Source organism: Halichoeres trimaculatus, unplaced genomic scaffold (genome assembly GCF_033239565.1).
Source record: "Halichoeres trimaculatus isolate MK-OKI-2021-1 unplaced genomic scaffold, fHalTri1.1 fHalTri1_scaffold_17, whole genome shotgun sequence".
Taxonomy (NCBI): Eukaryota; Metazoa; Chordata; class Actinopteri; order Labriformes; family Labridae; genus Halichoeres; species Halichoeres trimaculatus.
In genome coordinates, this window is record NW_027437195.1 from 22,145,293 (window position 1) to 22,167,276 (window position 21,984).

Consider the following 21,984-nt stretch of genomic DNA (forward strand, 5'->3'; position numbering starts at 1 on the left):
GATCCACTATCTAATTAAACAAGCTACTAAGGTACAAAATCTATGGACATTTCATGGTTTGTTTTTTCGAGGTAACAGGTTACTTTGCCAGAGTACCATTTATTAACTGCTCCTTGCCCATGACTGCACAAACAACAGGACTGACAGCAGTGCATTGCATTGTGTTGCCTCACTATCTACCCCAAGCAGTTTGCTAGAAAACTTAGGTGGGAAACAATGTAATCTTGCCAATTTCACGATGGTTACATGAAATTTAGTGAAAACACTGTAAATATGTCGCTGGAGAAAAACTTTTGCACAAAAACACCAGCTTGGTTGATTTTGCAAAAACTCCCATAACCTCCCCAAGAAAGCAATCAAATCCTATGTTTGATGCAGGCCTTGTTATTAACTGATGTTCCCAAAGGTTTACAAACAACTCAACATGGAGATTATGTAAAACCCAAAAAACGTATGAATGAAGGTGGTGTGTTGATGCCTTTACAGTTAAGTGTCAGCAGCATTGGGGGGGTATTGGTAATAGCAACCAGCTGCAGGTCTGATGATGAGGGGATATAAGGTCAGAGGTGTGACTTCTGCCAAAGTAAACCTGGCCTCGTTCCTCTCTCATCATAACCTGGGCAGACGCTCCAAAGTCTCTGGGTTGCATCAGTCTCAAGCTGCTGGGATCCAGAATGAATTTCAAATCAAGCATGTAAAAGGAGTCGTCTCCTCTGAGCCAATACCTCTCAGCTGTTTCATTGATTTGATCAAACACATAGCTAATACGATTCTGTGAATGCTGAGCTCTGTTTGGTTAATAATCATGTTATGTGGTTTATCACTGAACGTGAGTCAGCTTTATGTGGATAACCAATGTGGTCAATTTCCAGTCTCCTATGAATGATTCAGGCCATCCTTTGTGTTGCTGTCTTCTCTCTAGATGTGGAGCACAAGGAGGAGGACGGGGGTGATGCAGTCAAGACCGAGGTAAGATTTCGCTTCTGTTGAGTCTTTGTTCTCTGGCTGACGTAACCCTGAGGTGTCAAACTTGCCAAGGCTTTAGCTTCTTTTTTGGGGGGTAGATTACCTTTCCTGTCAAACTGTGGTTGCTTGTTTTGCTGGCCAGATAGAAGGTCATTCTGTGTTTCATCAACAACTCTCTGCTTTCTCTTTTACTGGACTCTTGTCTGTAGGATGCTTTGCAAGTTTTATGCATGGGTTTTATTTTTATAAGTTCAGGTGGGAACAAAATGTTTGACATTTCAGAAAATAATTTCTGGATCTTGCGAAGTGATAAAAAGATTAATTGATGAGCAACTACAGCCAGCAGCTTGTAGCTTAGCCCAATATAAGACCTGGGAAAAAGGTACAAGGCTTGTTTAGTTTTTCCAGTAGATTAGTAGTTTATGCTAAGGCGCTGCCAAATACAAAATATCTCTTATGTAGCTACAGTTTGTTCAATTAGCTTAACATATTTACTGTATCTGCTCTGTCCAACCTCTATAAAATTCAAGAACTGGAACCTCGTAATCCTGTCAGTGGTTGTTTTACCTAAGCTGCATTTTGACCAGAGGATCTTTTCATGGAAATACATGCATCTCATCCATTGGAGGAGCAAGGGTAGAAATTTAGTTCAATGGGATAAATTTACCCCTTCAAACGGCCTTGCCTTGGGGTAGTACTTTTCGGATGTCCAGGGACTGAGAGGCCAGGTCTGCAAGCTGAACATCTCTGATTGGTGGAGCATGCAGTGTGTTTTTATTTCACTCACGCTCCAGCAACAATAACGTCAACCACACTTGGTTTGATAACTACTGAACAATCATCCTTTCAGAGCCTGATGGTGTGAGTGTGTCTCTGTAAGCTCTGTAGACGGTATATACTCGATGAACTGCATTTTTTTGCAATTCGGCATAGGCTTGGTATTTTTAGATTGGAGGTTGCTGCTTAGTCAGCTCTCAGTGTTATCATTAAAAGAATAACCCTGGAAAATAAAGTCCTTCAGGTAAACATGTCAGTGAATATCCAGTTTACAACAGCTGTTGAAACATGGAAGAAATCAACCTGGGTTTTCAGCCCCTCAGTCAGAGTGTAGATGAACAATTGGCCACAGGAACCAGGTAATTCTGGTGAATGTTTTATAAGAAACTAAAAGTACCTCGATCATCTGGTTGAAATGCAGCTTCATTTTGCTGTTTGAAGACAAGATGTTGAGATTTTGAAGATGAATTCAAAAAACCTGCTTTGTCCCCTGGGGGACACCAAAATCAACACAAACAAAAGTTTCTCACAGGTAATAGGGCCAGTAACTTTTGCGTAAATAGCACATAGAAGGTTTTCAGTGTTGTCTAGCTAGCTGTAGATATGCTACTTTGTAACTTGGCTAAATAACTCACCAAGCTCAAGTCTCATACTGAACAGACAAATTCAGGACTGGCAAAGATATTCTCATCTAACTTTTGGCAAGAAATGTAGAGAAAAAACTCTTTCAACCTTTGAAACTAACTTTTGGCAGCTTTTCTTGACTGGTTTCTTGACTTCAAGGTCCATAAAAAACTCAGTTGTTTTCCTACCTTTTGAAAGAAATGGTACCCAGTGGTGTATATATTTGAAATATCAAATACACTTGGGGGCTCTTCATATCAGTTAGGTTTTGCAACCTTGAGACTGTTGCCAGGGAGCTGGGATTAGACACTGGCATCACCCATTCCTGCCTGACCAATCACAGGCTGATCGCAGCATGTGAGTCATCACCTTTTAAGAAATTAGACCACCCTGTTGGTCTAACTGCCAATTACTCACTTGTTGACAAAGGTCTGTCTCACAGGCTTTTTTGTCGGACTGGATTTACAGACAGATTTACAGCAAATCTGGATGCCTCTTTTCAAGGAAAAGTCTAAAATATATATTTATTAAAAAAAGCAAGTAGCTAACTTTTCTTTAACGTCTTAAACAGGGAGGTCGAGGCAGGCTGCGAGGGGGAGTTGGTTGGGAGATCAGCCTTCGTCAGAGGCCCATGCCCAGAATAACCTTCCAAGCTGGTGACCCTTATTACATTAACAAGAGGACCAGAGAGGAGTGGCTGGCCAAGTGGAAGATGGAGGTAAGTACCCCAGGATCTGTCCCAGTAGATTACAGGGTGAGTGACAGGCGTGGACCAAAAGCTGCCAGGGTCAGTGTTAGGTCTAGTGGTGTGTTCATAGCCAAGTGTATTTGATGGGTCATTTGATATCTCATGGAGGTACCATTTATTTCAGTGGATTTCCGGAGCCGTTGGCTCAGCCAGCTTCTGCATTTCCTTTCTTTGTTCCTTGTTATTGTATTAGCAGAGCAGAAATCATGTGCAGCTGGTATGATCACATCTGTTTGATGGCTTGACATGACTCATGCATCCTGGATGAAAACGTTGCCGTAATAGACTTGAGGTTTTTGAATCTGAAAAGCAGCAAAGTATTTTTCCAGAGACATTGTCCTTTTTAATTAGGGTTATCCACCGACGTAATTGGTGTTCTGACTTTAAACACGCCAAGGAGCTGTGCTGGTGGTCTGAGAGTTGCTTCAGGTAGAAACAAAATGATGAAATCCAGGAATCCTGATGAGATCCACAGCTCTGAAGACTTATCAGATGCCAAGAAGCTGCACATAAGTTTGGATTTGATGAGGGAGGATCCAGCCTTTTTACCAGACTGACAGTGATTTTGTTTTGTTTTAAAAAGTTTGAGGTTGAAAGCAGAATTGCAATAAATGTATACAATAAATTACATCTAACAGTGCTGAGGCATAAAGTTAGGTTTAACTTTTGAATTTCAAGTGGGAAAACACATCTTTTTATAGTCTGAATACAGCTCTGGCACTGGTTGTATTGTCCCCTAAGTTTGAATCTTTGTCAATGCATTTTTTTGTCTGAATTCATATTGGTGTAACAGCTAGTCAGGTGACTTTTCCCAGCTCCAAGAAGTAATAAACACCTCCCAGGAAATGTGAATTGGGTCAATTTATGAATGGAACTGATTTTGAAGCTGGGCCAAATTTTCCTGTTGGTGCGTTGTAAGCCGCGCAGTGTACAGGTTGGTGCAAGACCTGATCATTGCCTGATCAGCTGCTCTTGACTGGTCAGGTGAATTTCTGGCATCTTGCTCAGGGAAGGGCCAAAAAAGGCCCAGCTAGAGAGTTTTTGTTCTTGACAGCAGCTGCCAAAAATGGTAGACAGTTTTTGAATGCATCAGGGCAACAAGTCACGGGTGTGGACAACTGAAACTTGCAGACACACACCAGTCAGCCTGGCCTGTCAGAAAGATGTTGGACTTTATAATTAGTGTCCCTGTTCGGTTCTAGGTGTTGACAATTGTCAATTTAGCTTGTCCTGTATGAGTGCACAGATCCTGCTGAACACTTGGATAGTTCAGTGTGACTCCACTCATTGTTAGCTTTGGCGCTGTATCGTAAACGACAAACTCATTCAGTGTCATTTCACCTTCTACCACAACCTTCATTAGATTTTCCAATGTGTGTCCAACCTAATGCACCAAGATGTTAATCCTGAGAAATATGAAGTACCCCATACTGCCCGTTACAGACTTATGTTCAATATGACTCAGGATAGTGATGTGATGTAGTAAAACCACATCTGTTACATAATGAGGAATCACCGTATCAACATGGGGTCTTCCATTCCTTCTGCCTCCCCGCCCCCCTCTGCTCTCCTCTGGTGAAGCCTCGGAGAGCAGCTATAAAAATGTCTCCAGGGAGGAAATATTGCCAAATTAGCAGGACATGCCGAGGTCCCACAAGTGAAATCTCATAAAATACAAGGCAAGTAGACTGCTCACATTTTCAAAACAGAGGTGGATCTTCTGGAACAAGTCGCTCTACAAGGCTGAGATTAAAGGGGATTTGCAAAATGCAAATTCTGAGTGTGCCTGTTTTCCCCTCTTTTGTCATCTGGCGTATTGCAAGCTTTGATCTAATTTGCACAAAGAGTGATTTGTTCTGGCACTGAAGCTCCTTCCTGAGGAGTAATATGATGCACAGCCTTTAGTTATGGTCCTGCGCCTGACACGGAGCCTCTTGCTGTTGCATGTTTCTGCAGCAGGGAGGGACATGGTGGCTGAAAGGGTTACTGCCGTCTTGCACTTTCTGCGGGATCTTTTTTTTTTTTTTCACGTGCCTTGTGTTACAGTGGACTTCTCCGTCTCTCCCTCTTCTGTTTCCCTCCCCCATTCTTTCTTCTGACCCCTCCCCCCCAGCTATGGAAATGAACTCTGTGCTATGGATATGAGGGTGAAGATGAGGTTTGCAGCAAATTTCCAGTCCTGCTTGCAAGACAGCCTCTTGGCTCACTGCCAACATTTTGCAAGTCCTCTCTAGCCAACCAGAATTCCTGTCGGCAATCACCTGACCCTGAATTCCCAGACAAAGAAATGTTCATGCTTTCTTTTTTTAAGCGATCTCCTCTACCCTGAGAGTGGGGGTGAAAAAAAACTCCAGCCCCACACTGGATTATGAGGGTTGCGCGCTGGTGTGTATGGGTATGTGCACTGCATTGTTTGTTTGATAACACAGGGGGGATAGTGTGCATGTTTGATTAGCCTGCTTACAGCGAGGGGAAATATGCTGACTTCAGGTATTTCCACGAGAGTTGTCGTAAACCATCTGCTCTGCACGGCTAAAAGGGAAACCGTCTCTTTAAAAAAAAAAAAAAAGGAGAGTGAGCAGGCTTTAGCTGTGTTTGTGTGTGTGGGGGAAAAAAAGTTGCATGCGTGAAAAAAGTTTCTCCCGTGGGGTGAATATGTGCTGAAACTATTTCCTGCTTCATTGCAGCGCCTAGAAATGTCAGAGTAGCACAATGTTTTTCAGGGCAGATGTATTTACTTTGAAAATGTCGCTGTGTTTTGAGAGCACTGTGACTTCACCTTACATAACATCTAACAGGGAAAAGGGTGAAGTTGTCGAGTAGGCCTCGAGTGCTGTTCCTTCCTATCATTGTGCTCTTTGATTTGTTTCGCCATGGCAGAGATTTACTATCAGAGCAGTGATTTGATTACTTTAAAAGACTTTAAAGGGCTTTGGAGTCAACCAGGCAGCCTCTTTGGGAGCTTTTTTAACAACTGCACTTGTGGATTCATGAGGAATTCCATTTATGTATTCATGACTGACTCTGTAATATTCCTAATTATCTCCTTAAAGGGTGCAACACAATGAAAACCAGATGGCCTGTTTAGTTGTGACCCCCCCAGGCCACTCGTGAAATACACAGTCGCTGCTAAAATCAGGCTAATGAGTGCAGAACACAACCTGCTACTTGTGCATTTTCTGACAGTTTTACCACTCCTGACATGACTTGATGAGATTTTATGATTTGTTAGCATGAGGACGTACCTTCACTGTATTAACCGTCAAACAATTACACACAAAACAGTCCCCGCTGAGGCTCTCCTGCCTGTTGCGCATGAGAGACGGCTGCATTCAAAGGTCAAACTCTTTTGTGTTGCTTCAAAGGCTGCTTGTCACATTGTGTAAGGAAGTAATGTTTGCTGACAGTTGATTGCATTTAACTTTTACCTCTAATCACAGTTTTGCGCGTTTGCTTTGATTTGGCAGCGCTCAAAATGTGCAGCACTTCCTTGGTGTCTATTTTGTTCAAAGCTCAGAAATTTGCGACACGTGAGTTAGTGTGCGTTTGTGTTTTCATCTTCAACAACTGCACTTGTGACTCTAACAGAGAGAGGAAGAGAAATTTTTCCTCGTAAAGTTAACAACCTTATAATAGGCCGTTGTTGTCTTGTAAATAAATGGAGCTTACGCAGTAAACGTGACCTTTTTGTTAACAACCGCAGCCCAGATTAGATTGTGAAGTATCGCCTGCACACCCCAGAGACCAATATCTCTTCTCTTTTTTCTGCCTCGCAGTGCACTCCGTCACCCCTTGAGCCCTCAGGGTATCATGCTGCACAGAACTCTAAGTCAGATTATCCCTCATTGTGTACCCAGTGTGTCTCTACACTCTTCCAGAAGCCTATAGAGCTTCTGTTTTCACTCTGGGAGTAAAAAAAAAACAGTGATAACAGTTTGTACAGTCACTGATGCTAATGTAAAGATGAGATGTGTTTCTAAACACTGTAGAAGTCATCATTGTGAGGTTGTTTTTACACATTTTCAGGGCAGTGTTTACACATCTACTGTATATGTGCTGTCAATTTTGGTATTTGTCTTCAGCGCGGCGTGACAGCGGATATAAGTGGTGGTATTTCGGAGCTGTCAGTGACGGGCAAGCGTGCGTAAATGATAAAGACCGCATTGTGTCTTGGCTACCTCCTTCTGCTATTTCCCCCTTTAGCTCAGAGGGCCTGTCTTGCTGGTAGAGCTGCACACACACTGTGAGGCCCCCAAAAGGGGGGCATTTACAACTGGGAAGAAGTCCAGAGACAAATATCTGGTTCTTATAGCCACTGTACTTTCTCACCTCCCCCCACTGGCATTTTTAGCATCACTTTCTCATTGGCTCAGAGAAGGAACCCTGCAACAGGCCGACCCAAACACTCTGAAATGAGCAGAGCAACTGCAGCTCAGCCGTTTAATTAGCATTTACAGCCTTTCCAGTATACCTGTGATTACTGGTCACCAGAGATGAAGTCTCCCGCTCATTACTACGTACATAAAATCTTGCTTTGCAATTCTTCCTACTCAGCCCTTTTCCTCCAGTCTGCACCAGCGAGTGCTGTCATTACTTTCCTACATGATTACGAATTGTTTCCTCCTTACATATAACACATTTAGCAGTCTAATTGACATTTGTTAGTTTTTGCAGTGTACCATCTGGAACCACACATCCAAGCAGGCTGTCGAACACTAACTCCAATGTGCCTGAGCTGGAGCCAAGAGGCCTAACACATATGGCCAAGGGCTTTGAACCATCCATCCAGCACTACAGTCCAGATATTTATAAACCGCAGCAGAGCCTCTTGATTGAAGAGCACATGTTTCTACTCTTCAGAGCAGAAACCCCTCCCCAGGCCGTCTAGGCACCACCTCCCCTTAAAGGCGCTATTGTTTACGAGTCACACTGGGAGAGAGGAGCGAGAGTTGTACTATACTTTCTCTCCATCTCTTTCTTTCCTGCCTTTTTTTCCCCCTCTCCCCTTCCCACACACCCGGTCCACCTCTGGACATTTACAGAGTGTGTGAGAGACCTGAGAACTTGAGAAAGGCTGAAGGAAAGTAAGCACAGCTGTGCAGCAGTGCTCTCACATGGAGCCTATAGTGTGACTCACACGTGTTTACATATGGGACTGCAGATATGTTTTCTGAGCGTGTGCGTGTTTTGAAGGGAAGAGGGCGAACATGTGTGTGCATGAGAGTCCGAAACATCGGTGTGTTTGAGAGAGACATCAGAATGAGTGCAGCTGTTGGGGATTTACTGACAGAGGCTTTAGTCTCGGCTGCGTCTCGTCCTCTCTGATCGACCTAGCGGTTCAGTGTCAGGTACCATAAACCCAGTGAACTCTGCTGCAGCTCTGGACACTAGAGAGTTACTGTATACCCCGCTGCTGATGAATGAGTCCTACAGTCAGAGATAGAGCTATGTTTACAACGACAGTCAGTCTCTTACGTTTGAGTAGTATACATTATTTAATGCAGGTTACATTTTACATTGAACTCTGCATGACTTCAGACAGAATATATGGCTACATATAAACATGTCGTCTGATTAGGCAAACTTGGAATGATGATTCTTGGAGCAGACACCTACTGACCGCCGTAGCAGGGCTTCTGCTCACAGGTGATGCCAATTAGGCGCTAATCAGGAACCTGATTAGCAACACCTGGGTGTACCAGACAGCAAGAGTCACTAGCAACAGCAGATTAAGGCCATGTCCACACGTAGCCAGTTATTTGGGAAACCACATACATTTTTGTACATTAACACCTGTCATCTACACGAAACCGCAGCTTTAAATCACTAAAAGTGATGTTTTCTGGAAACTCCGGCCAAAGTGAAGATTTTGGAAAACTCAGGTTTCATGGTTTCGTGTGTTCTCAAACGTCACAGCTGAATGACAGGGGCTCATTCCGATTGGATGGCACAGGTTTTACGTATGGAAAATACTGCCCATTATGGGTTTGGCATGCCTTGAGCCGCTCTTATCAGCAGATTTGCACATTGTGTGAGGATTAAAGTATTCTTGTGCACTAGTATTTGAAAATACCAGTCTACATGTGGCTATGCCTAAGCTGTTTAGCATTGGCAGAGAAAACGTAGCCAATTTTTCATGAGCACAACCAATGAATGCATCTTCCTTACAAATAAGGCACCATTTAACAGAGAAATAAACAGTCTTTAGATTTATTGCCAAGAAGAATTCTTACAACAGTGAAACAAAAACTGACTGACTCTATGTGCTAAGTCCATATCATCACAGCGCAATAAAAATGAGGTTTTCTTTTGACAAATTTGGCTTTCTGCATTATAGACTAGAGTTTCTACAGTCTTTCCCGACCACTGTCAGCATTAGTGACTCAAATGACCAATCAAAAGACATCCCATTATGTTACCTATATAGCTATATATAATCTTATCCTGCTGTCTCTTCTTAGCATGGGAGGAATTTTGTGTCAGGTATGATCTGTATTGTTTCAGTTTTTGAGGAAAACACTGTACCATTTCTTGCAACAAAGTGTGTGGTATTCCTTTATAGAGACAGACCTTGAGCCTAGACAGACAAGCTGATGCGTGCATGTGAAAGTCGGACCAGTAACTTTTAGATCATGCACCTGCAGCCAAATAACTTGCAGCCAAAGGTTTTCCCTTCAGTCTAACTTCTTGCTTGTGTTGTACGTCACTTTAGACAAAAGTATCTGCTAAATGAAACTGTAGAACTGTAAAGCATTCTTAAAATATGTATGTCTGTCACCACTTAAAATAATAAAGTGACAACATGAAGATATAGTTTACAGCTTGTTTATCTATCATCAACTTTATTCATAGTCAGATGTTTGTAGTTGCTGTTAACTGTTGATGTCTTTAGCTCAGTCAGACAAAAAAAACAAGCTGGTGTCACTTTCATCTCTGTGTGTCCTGTGCAGATACATTTCAGGATGTGTCTAGACTGTCTTCAAACAAAGCAGTCTTGTTTTACCTTCCTCAGCTTCTTCTTTTTTTTTTTTTTAGCATTTTAAGTGTTTGTGGAGCAGTGTCACCAAGCTTAAATCATTTTGCATGATTGTTGTCAGTTATATCAAATGGTCATATTGGCTCTACCCTCTTTTACCTAGCTATTTTATTCATACCTAAGGTCTTCACGCGCATGTCAGGTTGATTGGTATGTAAGCTGAGGTTTCTTGATGTAGCATGTTAACCAAGTATTGTATGAAAAACAGACTTGTACACATATAAATATAACACAAAAAGTATGTTAGATTTTGTTTGGTAGATTAATTTTTTGTAGTATAATGCTTCTTAGGAGAAGCAGCAGGTTTTTTAACTTGATTTTGTAGAGCATCAGCTTAAAGTTGCCCTATAACATATGCCCTATGCCAATCTGTCAAACATGGCATGGCAATTCTTGGAGCATACACCCACTGACCACTGTAGCAGGACCATTAAGGGGCTAACATTCAGGTGCTCAACAGGCAAGGGTTAGCTGTTTGGCACCTGCAGAAAAGATATGGCAAATTTTTCAGTGGCACAACTTTAATACACGGCTCTTCTGCTCATCCAAGAATACAAGTTCCTTACAAATGTGGCACCATTGACCACAAATTTGACTTCATTTTTGTGTTATTTTTACACCTTTGGTGGCCAAAATGATTAGAACAACAGACATATCTGAAAGAATTGACCTTATTTTGCCACCAAAGCATGATCATGAAACATGCAGATGCTAGTGAGTCCTCGCATTTATTTACATTTGACTTTGGTGTTTTGTTTGTCCATTTTTTACAGAAATTACAGCTGCATGTCTTTGATATTGTGTAGATTTCCTGAGGACTTAAACACTCATCTTATCCCATTCATTCTGAAACTCAAGAGAAAGGCTTTCCTTTGAACATATTATAGATCTGTCCAGTTTATTTTACAGCTCACCCAAAGTTGCAGGATGGGGTTGGGGTCCACATTTGATGGGGGCCATACCATCATTTAATAGGAAAGTAACCTAAATTACCTAATGATGGCTCCGTTCTATTGTATTTAGAGCATAATGATATAATGATGAGTGTGAGTATTTCAATTGTTGGATTGGTATCTCTCACAAGAGGCACCAGTTTGTCTTGGTTGTCGGACAAATGCCACATGTATAAAGGCAACAGTCCTCCTCACACTGGTTGAATGATCGCCCTTCGGACCTGTATGCACCTCCAGCCAATCGTGATAACAGATTGTTTGTACTAATGGTGAAAAACAAAAACTACTTGGCTGCTTGGGCTGGGTTAATGCCCCAACAGAGCATTACATTTAATGGCAGGGGGTTTCCACCACTACAGGAACTACACGAACTGCAGGATTACCGCAGGATTACCGAAGCCTGTTCGGCTATTTTAAGATGGTGGATGTCATGCTTATGCGTTACCCTTAAATACAAAATCTGTGAAGGGAACAGCTGTTTCTTCAATTATACTTTTCAAATTAAGTATCAGTTTCTTCTGCAGGAATCCTTCTTTTCTCATCGACACTGTTACCGCTTGCCATGTTAACTGTGTTTACGCTGAGTACACATGCGTAATTCAAATTTGTTGGATAGGAGTTTCCAAGAAAGTTCCCCCATGCACAAAGTTCTTCACTGGCCTCGCTTTCATAGTGCAATTAGTTAAATGGCCAATTTTTGGTAGTCATGCATGTGGCAACACTGCAACCAACTGAGTATGTTATGACTAAAGGTCCCATTTGTTTGAAGACTGGCATATGGACCCTGGTCTGTAATGTCAACTTTCATCCCTACCATCCTCAAACCTCACCATCTCTATTAAGCTTTTTAATTACCTCCATCAAGGAGGTTATGTTTTGGGGAGAGTTTGTCTGTCTGTGAACAACATAACTCAAAAAGTAATCAACAGATCTTGATGAAATTTTCAGGAAATGTTCAAAATGGGATAAGGAAGAAGTGGTTAAATTTTGGAGGTGATCTGGATCACCATCTGGATCCAGGACTTTTTTAAAGGATTCTTTGTCATTGTGAGATAAGGCTGTTTTCTCCATGTGTGTATATAACTCTATGATAAATGGTCAGATTGCTTTGCAAAACAATACAAGACAAGGTCACCAAAATTTCGGACAGATTTAAAAGTACTATCCAGATCCTGGCAATATCCTGGATTCTAAGATCTGGAATATGAAATATGTACTGGGTCATCATATTTTTCAACACTGTCAGGAAACAAATTATCGTACAAACCTGCAACTAACACCAAATTGTAGCAGACAGTCTGCTGAAAGGGAGCATAACATTAAATTAGGACTTAAGTGTTAGTGACAGTCACAATATGCTTGAAGGAGGTCTGAGCTCTCTGAGTGCTTTTCTAGTTAACTATGAGCAGAAGAAAAAGAATAAATAAGCAGGAACAACAAACTGAGACAAATATTTGACATCTGACAAATCATCTGTTAATCTCCCTCCCCCTCACTGCTGTCCCTGGTTGTATTTCAGGCAGAGAAAAAGGCCAAACTGATGTCAGCGATGAACGCGATGAAGGATCACGACGAGGAGGAAGAAATAGAAACTCAGAGAGAAGAAGTCTCAATAATCAAACACCCATCGCCTTCAAGGCAGCCGCAGCAGCCTCAGATGCACACTCAGTCACAGCCTCAGTATCAACAGCAATCACAGCCGTCGCTGCCTCTGAAACAACAGCAACAACAACAACAACAAAAACAACAACCACAACAAAAACATCAACAGCAGCAGCATCAGCAGCAGCATCAGCAGCAGCAACAACAGCCTACTGACCCCGCCTCCCCTATAGTGGCCACGACCCCAGAGCCTGTCGTCATCGGGGGAGGAGAAAAGGCTTCCCCGAGGTCTGCAGACACTGAGCTCGAGTATGAGGTAAGATAACTGTGAGCTTTAACTGAAACAAAGCCTTGTGTTAAAGCCTGTGTTAAACTGTATTGTTTTGAGTGATGTATTTTCCTCAGGTGTTTAGTAGCTTTCAGCCCCATCGGGATACAGAAGAAAACAAAAACAATGAATGTATCAAGTTGAATTTAACAGGATTTTTCAGTTTAAAATTAGTCATCTTAGTGCATTCATCTCCTAATCTCTGTATAACTTATGATCCTGATCGTTCTATAATCTTCCTGTGTTTGTCACTTGCCTGCACTCAACACTTCTTACGTGAATCCTTTACTATTTTCTATTTGCTCTGTGCGAGTGTTCTTCAATTTTTTTCATCCTGCTCAAGATTTATGTCTTTTTCCAAACACAAACAAACCGAGACGGACAGCGTTGAAAAGGTTTCACAAATACCCGCAGACACTAATACAGAGTGGTTGGTTTGTCTTCTATTTTGGCTGCAGGACGGTCGTGGTTTTGGCATCGGCGAGCTGGTTTGGGGAAAGCTGCGAGGGTACTCGTGGTGGCCAGGCCGCATCGTATCCTGGTGGATTACGGGACGAAGCAGAGCTGCTGAGGGAACCAGATGGGTCATGTGGTTTGGAGAAGATAAATTCTCAGTGGTGAGTGTTTACGGCCAAAATAAATATAGCTGTCAGGTGATTTTTTTTTCCCCAACCAAATATTGAGCAAAACAGGCTCATGTTGATGCATGTCGATTACACACACAGTTTAATGTTTTTTTTTTTGCTGTTGTTTTTTCAACAAAGATTATTTGTCTACAGATACTTTGGCCCTATTAACTTCCAACCCTTAAACCATTCTTTGCTTTTTTATGTTTACAGATCTGTGTAGAGAAACTTCTGCCTTTAAGTTCCTTCAATAATGCCTTTCACCAACCAACTTACAATAAGCAGCCCACATACAAGAAAGCTATCTATGAGGTGCTACAGGTGAGTACAGTACACACATGTACCTAATTACATTTTCTTACATATTCAGGAAATACAAAACCACAATGAAAAACATTTTTTTCCGTACAGTCTCAGGTGTTTTCACCTCTAAAAGTTATATTGCTAATCGCATTTTTTTATTCTGCATTTGTCAACAGGCCGCTAGTAGCCGGGCAGGCAAAGCCTTCATGGCCTGCACTGATGGTGACAACACAGAAACCTCCAAATCAGTGGAGATGCTGATCAAAGAAATGATTGACTGGGCTATGACAGGATTTCAGCCCACTGGACCCAAAGCGTTAGAGCCGCCAGAGGGTAAGGAAAAGCCAATAAATGAAGCTTGGTTTAAGGTGGATGCATATTTCTTTAACTCAGAATTTGGATGTCAATTAATTCATGATACTGTCTCTAACATTTTTTTTCTACATGCTTTATTCCCCAGAGGAGCGTAACCCATACAAACAGGTCTACCCTGAGATGTGGGCGGAGCCTGAAGCTGCTGCCTATGAGCCTCCTCCAGCCAAAAAGCCTCGCAAAAGCACAGCAGAGAAACCCAAGGTCAAGGACATTGTTGATGAGAGGACGAGAGGTAAGGTGCCTCATTATCTTAGTTGTACAAGAGTCATGAACTCTGCAGTCCTTCCCTTGGGGTTGACTCAGTGGTGCTGTACATCAGAGTAAAGTGCTCAAAGAAGTTTGTGAACAGGAAGTCCATTAGAGTGGCAGCAACTGAGTGATGTGACAATGCAGAAATGCTTGGGATGAGCCAGAGACATTAACTGATGTTATTAATGATGTAACATATAGAGGGATTATCAGTCTACATCATCATAAAGATGTGCACACTTCTTGACCACAGAAGCAGTGTTTAGCTCCATTCATTCGAGTTCAGACGAGGTACCGCTTTTTAAAACACTAAATTCAACCTGCTGTCGGCATAGAAATGTACGGTTGTTCTGTGTTCAGTTTTTAGAAACAATACTTTACAACAGAGGCAACGTCTATCAAGTTTTAACAGTCACAGAGCAACCAGTGTTTTGGAGTTAATTGCGACCATGCTAACTGGTGACTCTCAGCCGAAAGTATCAGTGATTAACGGCTGAGAGTCACCAGTTAATAGGGTCACACTTTACACTGAAACACCAGCGACGTCTGCAGGTGAATAATTAAATGTGCCGTCTTTATCTGATTTGGTGCAGTTTTCTGGTTCTTTTATTATGAACCAGGTCTCAGGCTCAGCAGTCTATATGCTTTTTTCGGTTTGGGAGGGTTTCTGATTTATTGACACATGTTTATGTCCTGGTATGTCACAGTCTGGTAAGTGTCCACAGATAATACAGTCATGAGCATCTAGTGACAGTTGTGTGTTTAAATTGCTCCCCGAGTATACGCCAGATTTCTCCGCTAAAAATGTCTGTCCACCTAATATCTGCCCACTTACTGCTATTTCACAAACCTGGGAGCCATTTACCATCCGTAGAAGTGATGATATTTAGTTTGAAGATGCGTTTTTTTGGTGGTTCTCCTCCACGTCAGTTGACAAACCATTATACTCCGCAGTGCTGCACCCAAGTTGAGCGTGCATCCGGTGTTAACACATAAATAATCCCTCTATGGGTTGCTCGTTACTAAGTAACGAAGTAAAGTTTTATAGTCACAGACCTTTCACCTCTCATGTATAAAGCTTTATTCATGCCTGTTCAGACTGCTGCTGGTGAGTTGGATCCATTAGTATCTGAATGTTCATACAACACTGGGCTAGAAGATGTTAGGACTCAAGATAAAAAAAGGTTTTGAATTCGCAAATAAGGTATTAGTTTATTGGTGATGTTACTGCTTAACGGAAAAATATGCCTCTATTTTGAAGGTTTGTGCACATTTCTGCCTGTAAAATTTGAGGGCTTTAAAACTTTATAAACCTTTAAAAACATTTATAGAAAATACACCGATACACAAGTAAGATGTTTTTAGAATTTTACACTCTACACAATGTGTGTGCGCTAGCAAAGCTTTTTTTTCCCTCTTTTCCAACGCTTTATTGTATGGGGGTTTTTGTTTCCAAAACTTTCCCATGCCTGGAAATTTTATATTTTAATTTTCATTACTTCTCCAGGTTTGTCATGACAGAACAAGCCCTGCATTTCCTCTTGAAACAGTTGCAACTCCTAGAATTTGGTGTACCACAGGGATCAATTCTAGGGCCCTGATGGTTTCAATTTCATATAATGTGATCATGTTTTAAAAATTTCAATCATTTTTTCTCTGCCTGGGACCATCAGGCATCAGTATCCTTCATTATCACTTGAAAATAATCAAAAAGCTGTTGGAAAAACATTTACAGAGGAGCAAATAAGGAACACATGGACTTTTCTGTTCTGTGTTTTTGATAGTGTCTTTCTCTGCTAAAGCTCAAGATTTAGAACTACATCATTTGAATGTCAAACACAGCAAGATTCAGCTGTTCCAGTATGATTTGCAAAATTTGCACATTTCCGATTCTCATGGTGGTTAACAATTTATTCACATTGATACCAAAAAAATACAACTAAAAAACCTTTATAAGTAAAATATGTGAATAAATAACCTGTGATTGGGGCGATGAAATAGAGTAAGAGTCGTAAGATTTGTTTCAACAGCAAGAATGTGTTTTTGTTGTAGAAGGTTTGCTAACCCACATTTCTTATCGGTTGCTTATTGTTTTGTATTTTCAGAGCGACTTGTTCTTGAAGTGAGACAAAAGTGCCGCAGCATCGAGGGTAAGTGACAAGTCCTCTGTGTACACCAGCTTGTAGCATCACCGGGGGGGCTCTCAGGGGAGGAACACAGAGACGCCCTGCACTTACCCTTGATCTTGACAAGCAAAGCAGCTGAAATGTGCGGGTCTTTGTTAATAAAATATTACATGAAGAGACGAGGAAATAACATTTCCATAAAATGTTCTTGGCACTTCACTGGCTCCCTTGTCAGTTCCCTACAAACATACCAGCTAAGCTCATTAGATCTTCACCTGCATCGCAGCTGTTCAAATAATTCCACTGAAGTGTGAAGTCAGAGCGTTTCAGGGTGTTCACACCTCTCTGACCTCTGCCTGTTAAATACTGACACACTGCGCTTCTTTCTGCAGACATCTGTATCTCCTGTGGAAGTCTGAATGTCAGCTTGGAGCACCCGCTGTTTGCCGGAGGAATGTGCCAGGGCTGTAAGGTAAGCTTTGATAGAGGTCAATAAAAGTCTGGGACTCAGCTCTGACTACTGTCTCGTAAAAACAAATCACTGCTCTTTTCAAAGCTAATAATAAACTGCATATACTTCAACCAGCTCCTGTTGTGATTCAGTCAAACATGCTTCCTTTTGCAACAAACATTTTACTTTTGATTTCATCTCTTTGACTTGTTTTTTTTTTTTTTTCCCACAGAATTGCTTCCTAGAATGTGCATATCAATATGATGATGATGGCTACCAGTCGTACTGCACTATTTGCTGTGGAGGGCGAGAGGTGCTCATGTGTGGGAACAACAACTGTTGCCGGTAAGGTTTCTTCTGGATAATGAAAAAAAAGTCCCTTTTTTCACCAAAAGCGGAAAAAAAATGGCTGCATGTTTTCTACAAAAATTGTCCTTCTTTATGTATGTGGTGTCGTAATCAGAGTCAAGGTAAGCCCCCAGTACAGTGTATGCCAATAGAGACAAGCTGTTCAGACACAAGCTGCTTTTGAACCAGGCTATAACCGTGTTCAATTTTACTGTTAAGGTCAACTATTTTGGCTTGGTGTCCATGTGGTTTCCGTTGTTTCTGCAGCCAGCCCCAAGTGGACTCTTGAAGAACTGCACTTTTAAGCACAAGGATGACTTAACATTTGATTTTGTGAACACAACCATGGGCCAACAGCTCTTCCTGACATATTTATTAACTGGGAAAAAAATGTGAATTTCTATTTCTCAACTACAGGAGGTCTTCGACTTATGTGGTCTCGACTTTATGACGCCAATAAATATATGTATGCAAGAAAATAGGGGTGTTGAAGTTACGCCACTCTATTCGTTAGCTCCTACTACACATACTAGTTTTTGAAGCAGTGCATATGAATACACTGCTACACAGTGCTACGCGGTTATTAGCATCGTCCACTTTGTCTCGAGTTGCGTCATAGTGTAGATTGCCTGTGTTTGTGCTCTTCCTTGTGCTGCTGTCTATTTTAATTGTCTGTTCTGTTTTCCCATGAATATGAAGTATAATACATGTATTTGGATAGTTATTAAGAGATTTAGGGGGTATTAAGGGTAAAAATCAGACTTGCGTGGAATTTGGGGTAACAATGAGTTGTAGGAATGAAACTCATTTATGACTCGAGGACCGTCTGTATTTCATTCAGGGTTTTTTGGAACAATCAGTCACTAAGTGTTGTCAAACATACTTGTGCCTTCATTACAGAATTATGAAATCAAACCTTACATGTCCCTAAATAATCTTGATACTAGATAATGAGTAATCAGTTTTCTGCAGTGTTTCGTGCTGCAAAAAACAACAGCAAACACTACTTCTTCTAAAAAGAAAAATAGTCTCCATAAGGGGGGGACATGTGGAAAATATGTCAGGATGTTTCTATGTCAGGATTAAGATCTGGATTCCATTGTGACTATTTTTTAAGACTATTCTGACCTATTCCAAACAGTATTTTTAGCACCAAATATTTCTTATCCTGCATCCCGGACAGATTTTTTATGCATTGCTTTCTCCTTTTTAAACTAGTATTGTGTCCTCTGATGTTTTTCTTTCTTTAGATGATCATAAAGTCCATTTCCACATCATGATAAATACATTCATTTAAACATGTCTGCAGAATGTACAGTGCTTTAGCTTTATACAACTAGCCTGTGCACAACCCAAATGTAATTTTGTCTCGATATACTTTGGTTTTGTTTGCGCACAGAGCAGAAAATACCCATAATTTAAAACATGGTTAGTTTATATGCTATACTAATAACTTAACACTTAATTGGAGGATGAAAATTACTTTTGGCCTCAGTTGTCCCAGGCTTGACTTTGAACTTGCCTGTTTTAGCACATCTGCATAGACTTCTTATTTTTAGACCGGCGTTGCCTCTTGCTATTACCACACAGACTGAGTACATAATAAAGTCTTTGTTGTGGTGTCACAAATCTCTTAGCACTGATGTTGTGCACTATCACGGTGGTCCACTGACCCTCCATTAATATTTGATCACAAGTATTAAACAGTAAAGTGTGGTTGTATGTCTGTTGAATGGGCCACTGTTGACTGTACAGAAATAGCGCTCTGATGTGTGTCCTCACACAGCTAAATGACTAAGCTAGAAAAATACCACAGAGAACACACACAGCCTTGTCAGACACACACAGAACCAATCAGCACACAATAGCACGCTGTCTTGTTAGATGATGGCTGCTGACATTTAGATGATATTTGATGATGACTGGCTGTCACTCACAGCTCCAAAACATCATTCAAAGCCATTAACTCTGGGACTTGTAGATAAAAACGAAGGCAGACGAGTGGAAATTGCATGTCCTGTTAGTGTTTGATCTCAGATTGGTGAGACAGAAATTAGGCTAATTAGAATCATTTCTACGACTACTTCTGTGGTACTCATCCCTAAGCCCTTCTGAGGACACAAATAGGCACAGTTTCACTTCTGCTGGGAAATTCTCACAGCTGCAGATTAATTTGTCTAACTTGGTGATATTACAACAACGTGACTGTGTTTGTGTGAGGGAGCCTTAAAAAACGACAGTACTGATGCTTGTTTCAAAGACATGGTCATGTGACTGAGAGGAACAGTGAGGCTCATAGATGAGATATGAAAAGTTGTGGCAAACAGTAGAGGTCTAGTTCCGAGAAAAGAAGATGAAACAGGCTCAGCACATAGAAATTTACTCTTCTTTTGATGCATTAATGGGATCAGCCACAGCCAGAGAAATAAGCAAAGTCATCAAATGTGTGTTTAGTGACTTTGACTACACCCTGTTGACATCTTTGTTCATTCTACCTGTGTCCAGGTGTTTCTGTGTGGAGTGCGTAGACCTCCTAGTCGGTCAAGGCGCAGCCCACGCAGCCATCAAAGAGGACCCATGGAACTGCTACATGTGTGGTCAGAAGGGCGTGCACGGTCTCTTGTTGCGTCGCACTGACTGGCCCTGTCGTCTCCAGCACTTCTTTGCAAATAATCATGATCAAGATTTTGTGAGTAATGCACCTTCAAAACCTCTGTAAATCTATGTCAGTCACAGGTTGTTGTTTTTTTTTCATGCAAGTCTCATTTTGCTTCTCTTTATGTCGTGTTCCAGGACGCACCAAAGCTTTACGCCCCAGTCATGGTGGAGAAGAGGAAGCCAATCCGTGTCCTGTCATTATTTGACGGCATTGCTACAGGTAAGAGAAGAAAGGAGCCTGTTCTTTCTGTACTAAACCTTACTTTACCTTACTGATCTCTCAAAATTTGATCATATTTATAGAAACTGTATGAAATATTAGGTCAAAATGAGACTTTTATGAAGCCATTTATAGGTATTCATTTCAGTGTGACTGGTGTTCTGTTTTTGTTTTGTTTTTTTGGTGACATCTTGAATGGTTTAATCCCAGGTTTTCAATGCCCAGTCTAACCTTCCCCCCCTATTCAATCCAGGGTTACTGGTGCTAAAAGAACTTGGCATCCAAGTGGACCGCTACATAGCCTCTGAAGTGTGTGAGGACTCCATCACTGTGGGTATCGTCCGGCATCAGGGTCGCATCATGTACGTTGGCGATGTGAGGAACGTCACGCGCAAACATGTGAGTCTTATGCAAAGAGTTTGTTGAGGCACTGTAAGGACTATCCTGAAAAGCAAGTGTGTTTTTCTGGTTTAAAGACTCTGTTTCCCATGAACACCATCATCCACTGTAATTAGGACATGACTCTAACAAGCAAACTTTGTAAACTCAGTTTGTAGCACGGCTTAGCCCGAGTTTTAGCCGTGCTCACACTATATTTAGTTTGCTTTTTAAAACCAGACCATGTGAAAAAGTTGAATGACGATGATGATGTTTACAGACTATACCAGGAGCCATATTTGCCCAAAAAATGCACATCACACGTGAGTCAGTTTTTAGGATTTAGTCAGGGATCTACAATTCTACAGTTTCATTCAGCAGACGCTTTTGTCCAACACACGCAAGAACTTAGACAGAAGGAAAAACCTTAGTTATTGTGACCAAGGGCCAGAAGTTATTTGGCGGCAGGTGCTGCCATTAATTGCAAGAATAATTTTTTTCCCCATATTGAATAATGTAGCCATAACCTACCACTATTGATAGCTGCAACAATATAATTTAACCTTCAACAATATTCAATAATCAGTGCTAAACATTTACTAAGAGCTGAGTCTGAGACCTTATGACTCATTCTACCACTGAGGACAAACAGGAGAAAGGTCAGCCTAAATGCCCAAGTGTTCCCTAAACAGATGAGTCTTCAGACATCTCTTAAAAGTAGAAAAGGACTCTGTGGATCGTATAGAGTTTGGTAATTCATTCCACCATTTGGGCACAACAGAGGAGAAGAGTCTGGCTAGAGATTTGGAGCTGCGCTGGGCTACGAGCACCAGGCATCTTTCACAAGCAGAGTGATCTTACATTTCAACTTTGTTCCAGCGTAGTAACAAAGACAAAAATGAAGGATTTAAATTTGAAAAAAAAAAAAATTAAATGTTGAACAAAGAATCACGATTGAAAATCGTTAAACAAAAAATTCTGGTACTTCAATACATCGTTTTTTTCTCCCACTCCTACTCTGTCTATGTGCACAAAAACAATCTGTGCAGTGTTAACAACTTAGTGACTTTGTCGCCATTAGAATACTACAACCGGGACTTCATTACGAGCTAGCACACTAGCAGTAGCAACCTTTAGCTTACCATCATACATCTCTTCTTTGCATCTCTATTGCTCTCGTCCTCAGCTTCATACTGTTGTACAGCTTCCAAAACTC

At 41.3% G+C, this 21,984-nt stretch overlaps 1 protein-coding gene across 7 annotated transcripts in view; it reads left to right on the forward strand.

Annotated features, from left to right (window-relative positions):
* LOC141806163 (DNA (cytosine-5)-methyltransferase 3A-like) overlaps positions 1–21,984 on the forward strand; it is a 50,440-nt gene that overhangs the window by 20,002 nt on the left and 8,454 nt on the right. For 5 of the 7 annotated variants that reach the window (XM_074691450.1, XM_074691453.1, XM_074691452.1 and 2 more), the window contains exons 5-17: positions 923–969; positions 2,939–3,085; positions 12,624–13,022; positions 13,493–13,651; positions 13,874–13,981; positions 14,140–14,296; positions 14,424–14,570; positions 16,693–16,737; positions 17,106–17,185; positions 17,397–17,509; positions 20,018–20,201; positions 20,306–20,390; positions 20,644–20,789. In XM_074691450.1, the coding sequence (XP_074547551.1) occupies positions 923–969; positions 2,939–3,085; positions 12,624–13,022; positions 13,493–13,651; positions 13,874–13,981; positions 14,140–14,296; positions 14,424–14,570; positions 16,693–16,737; positions 17,106–17,185; positions 17,397–17,509; positions 20,018–20,201; positions 20,306–20,390; positions 20,644–20,789 (1,817 nt within the window). The remainder of the gene's footprint in view (positions 1–922; positions 970–2,938; positions 3,086–12,623; positions 13,023–13,492; positions 13,652–13,873; positions 13,982–14,139; positions 14,297–14,423; positions 14,571–16,692; positions 16,738–17,105; positions 17,186–17,396; positions 17,510–20,017; positions 20,202–20,305; positions 20,391–20,643; positions 20,790–21,984) is intronic. The other 2 variants (XM_074691456.1, XM_074691457.1) reach the window with 1 other exon arrangement.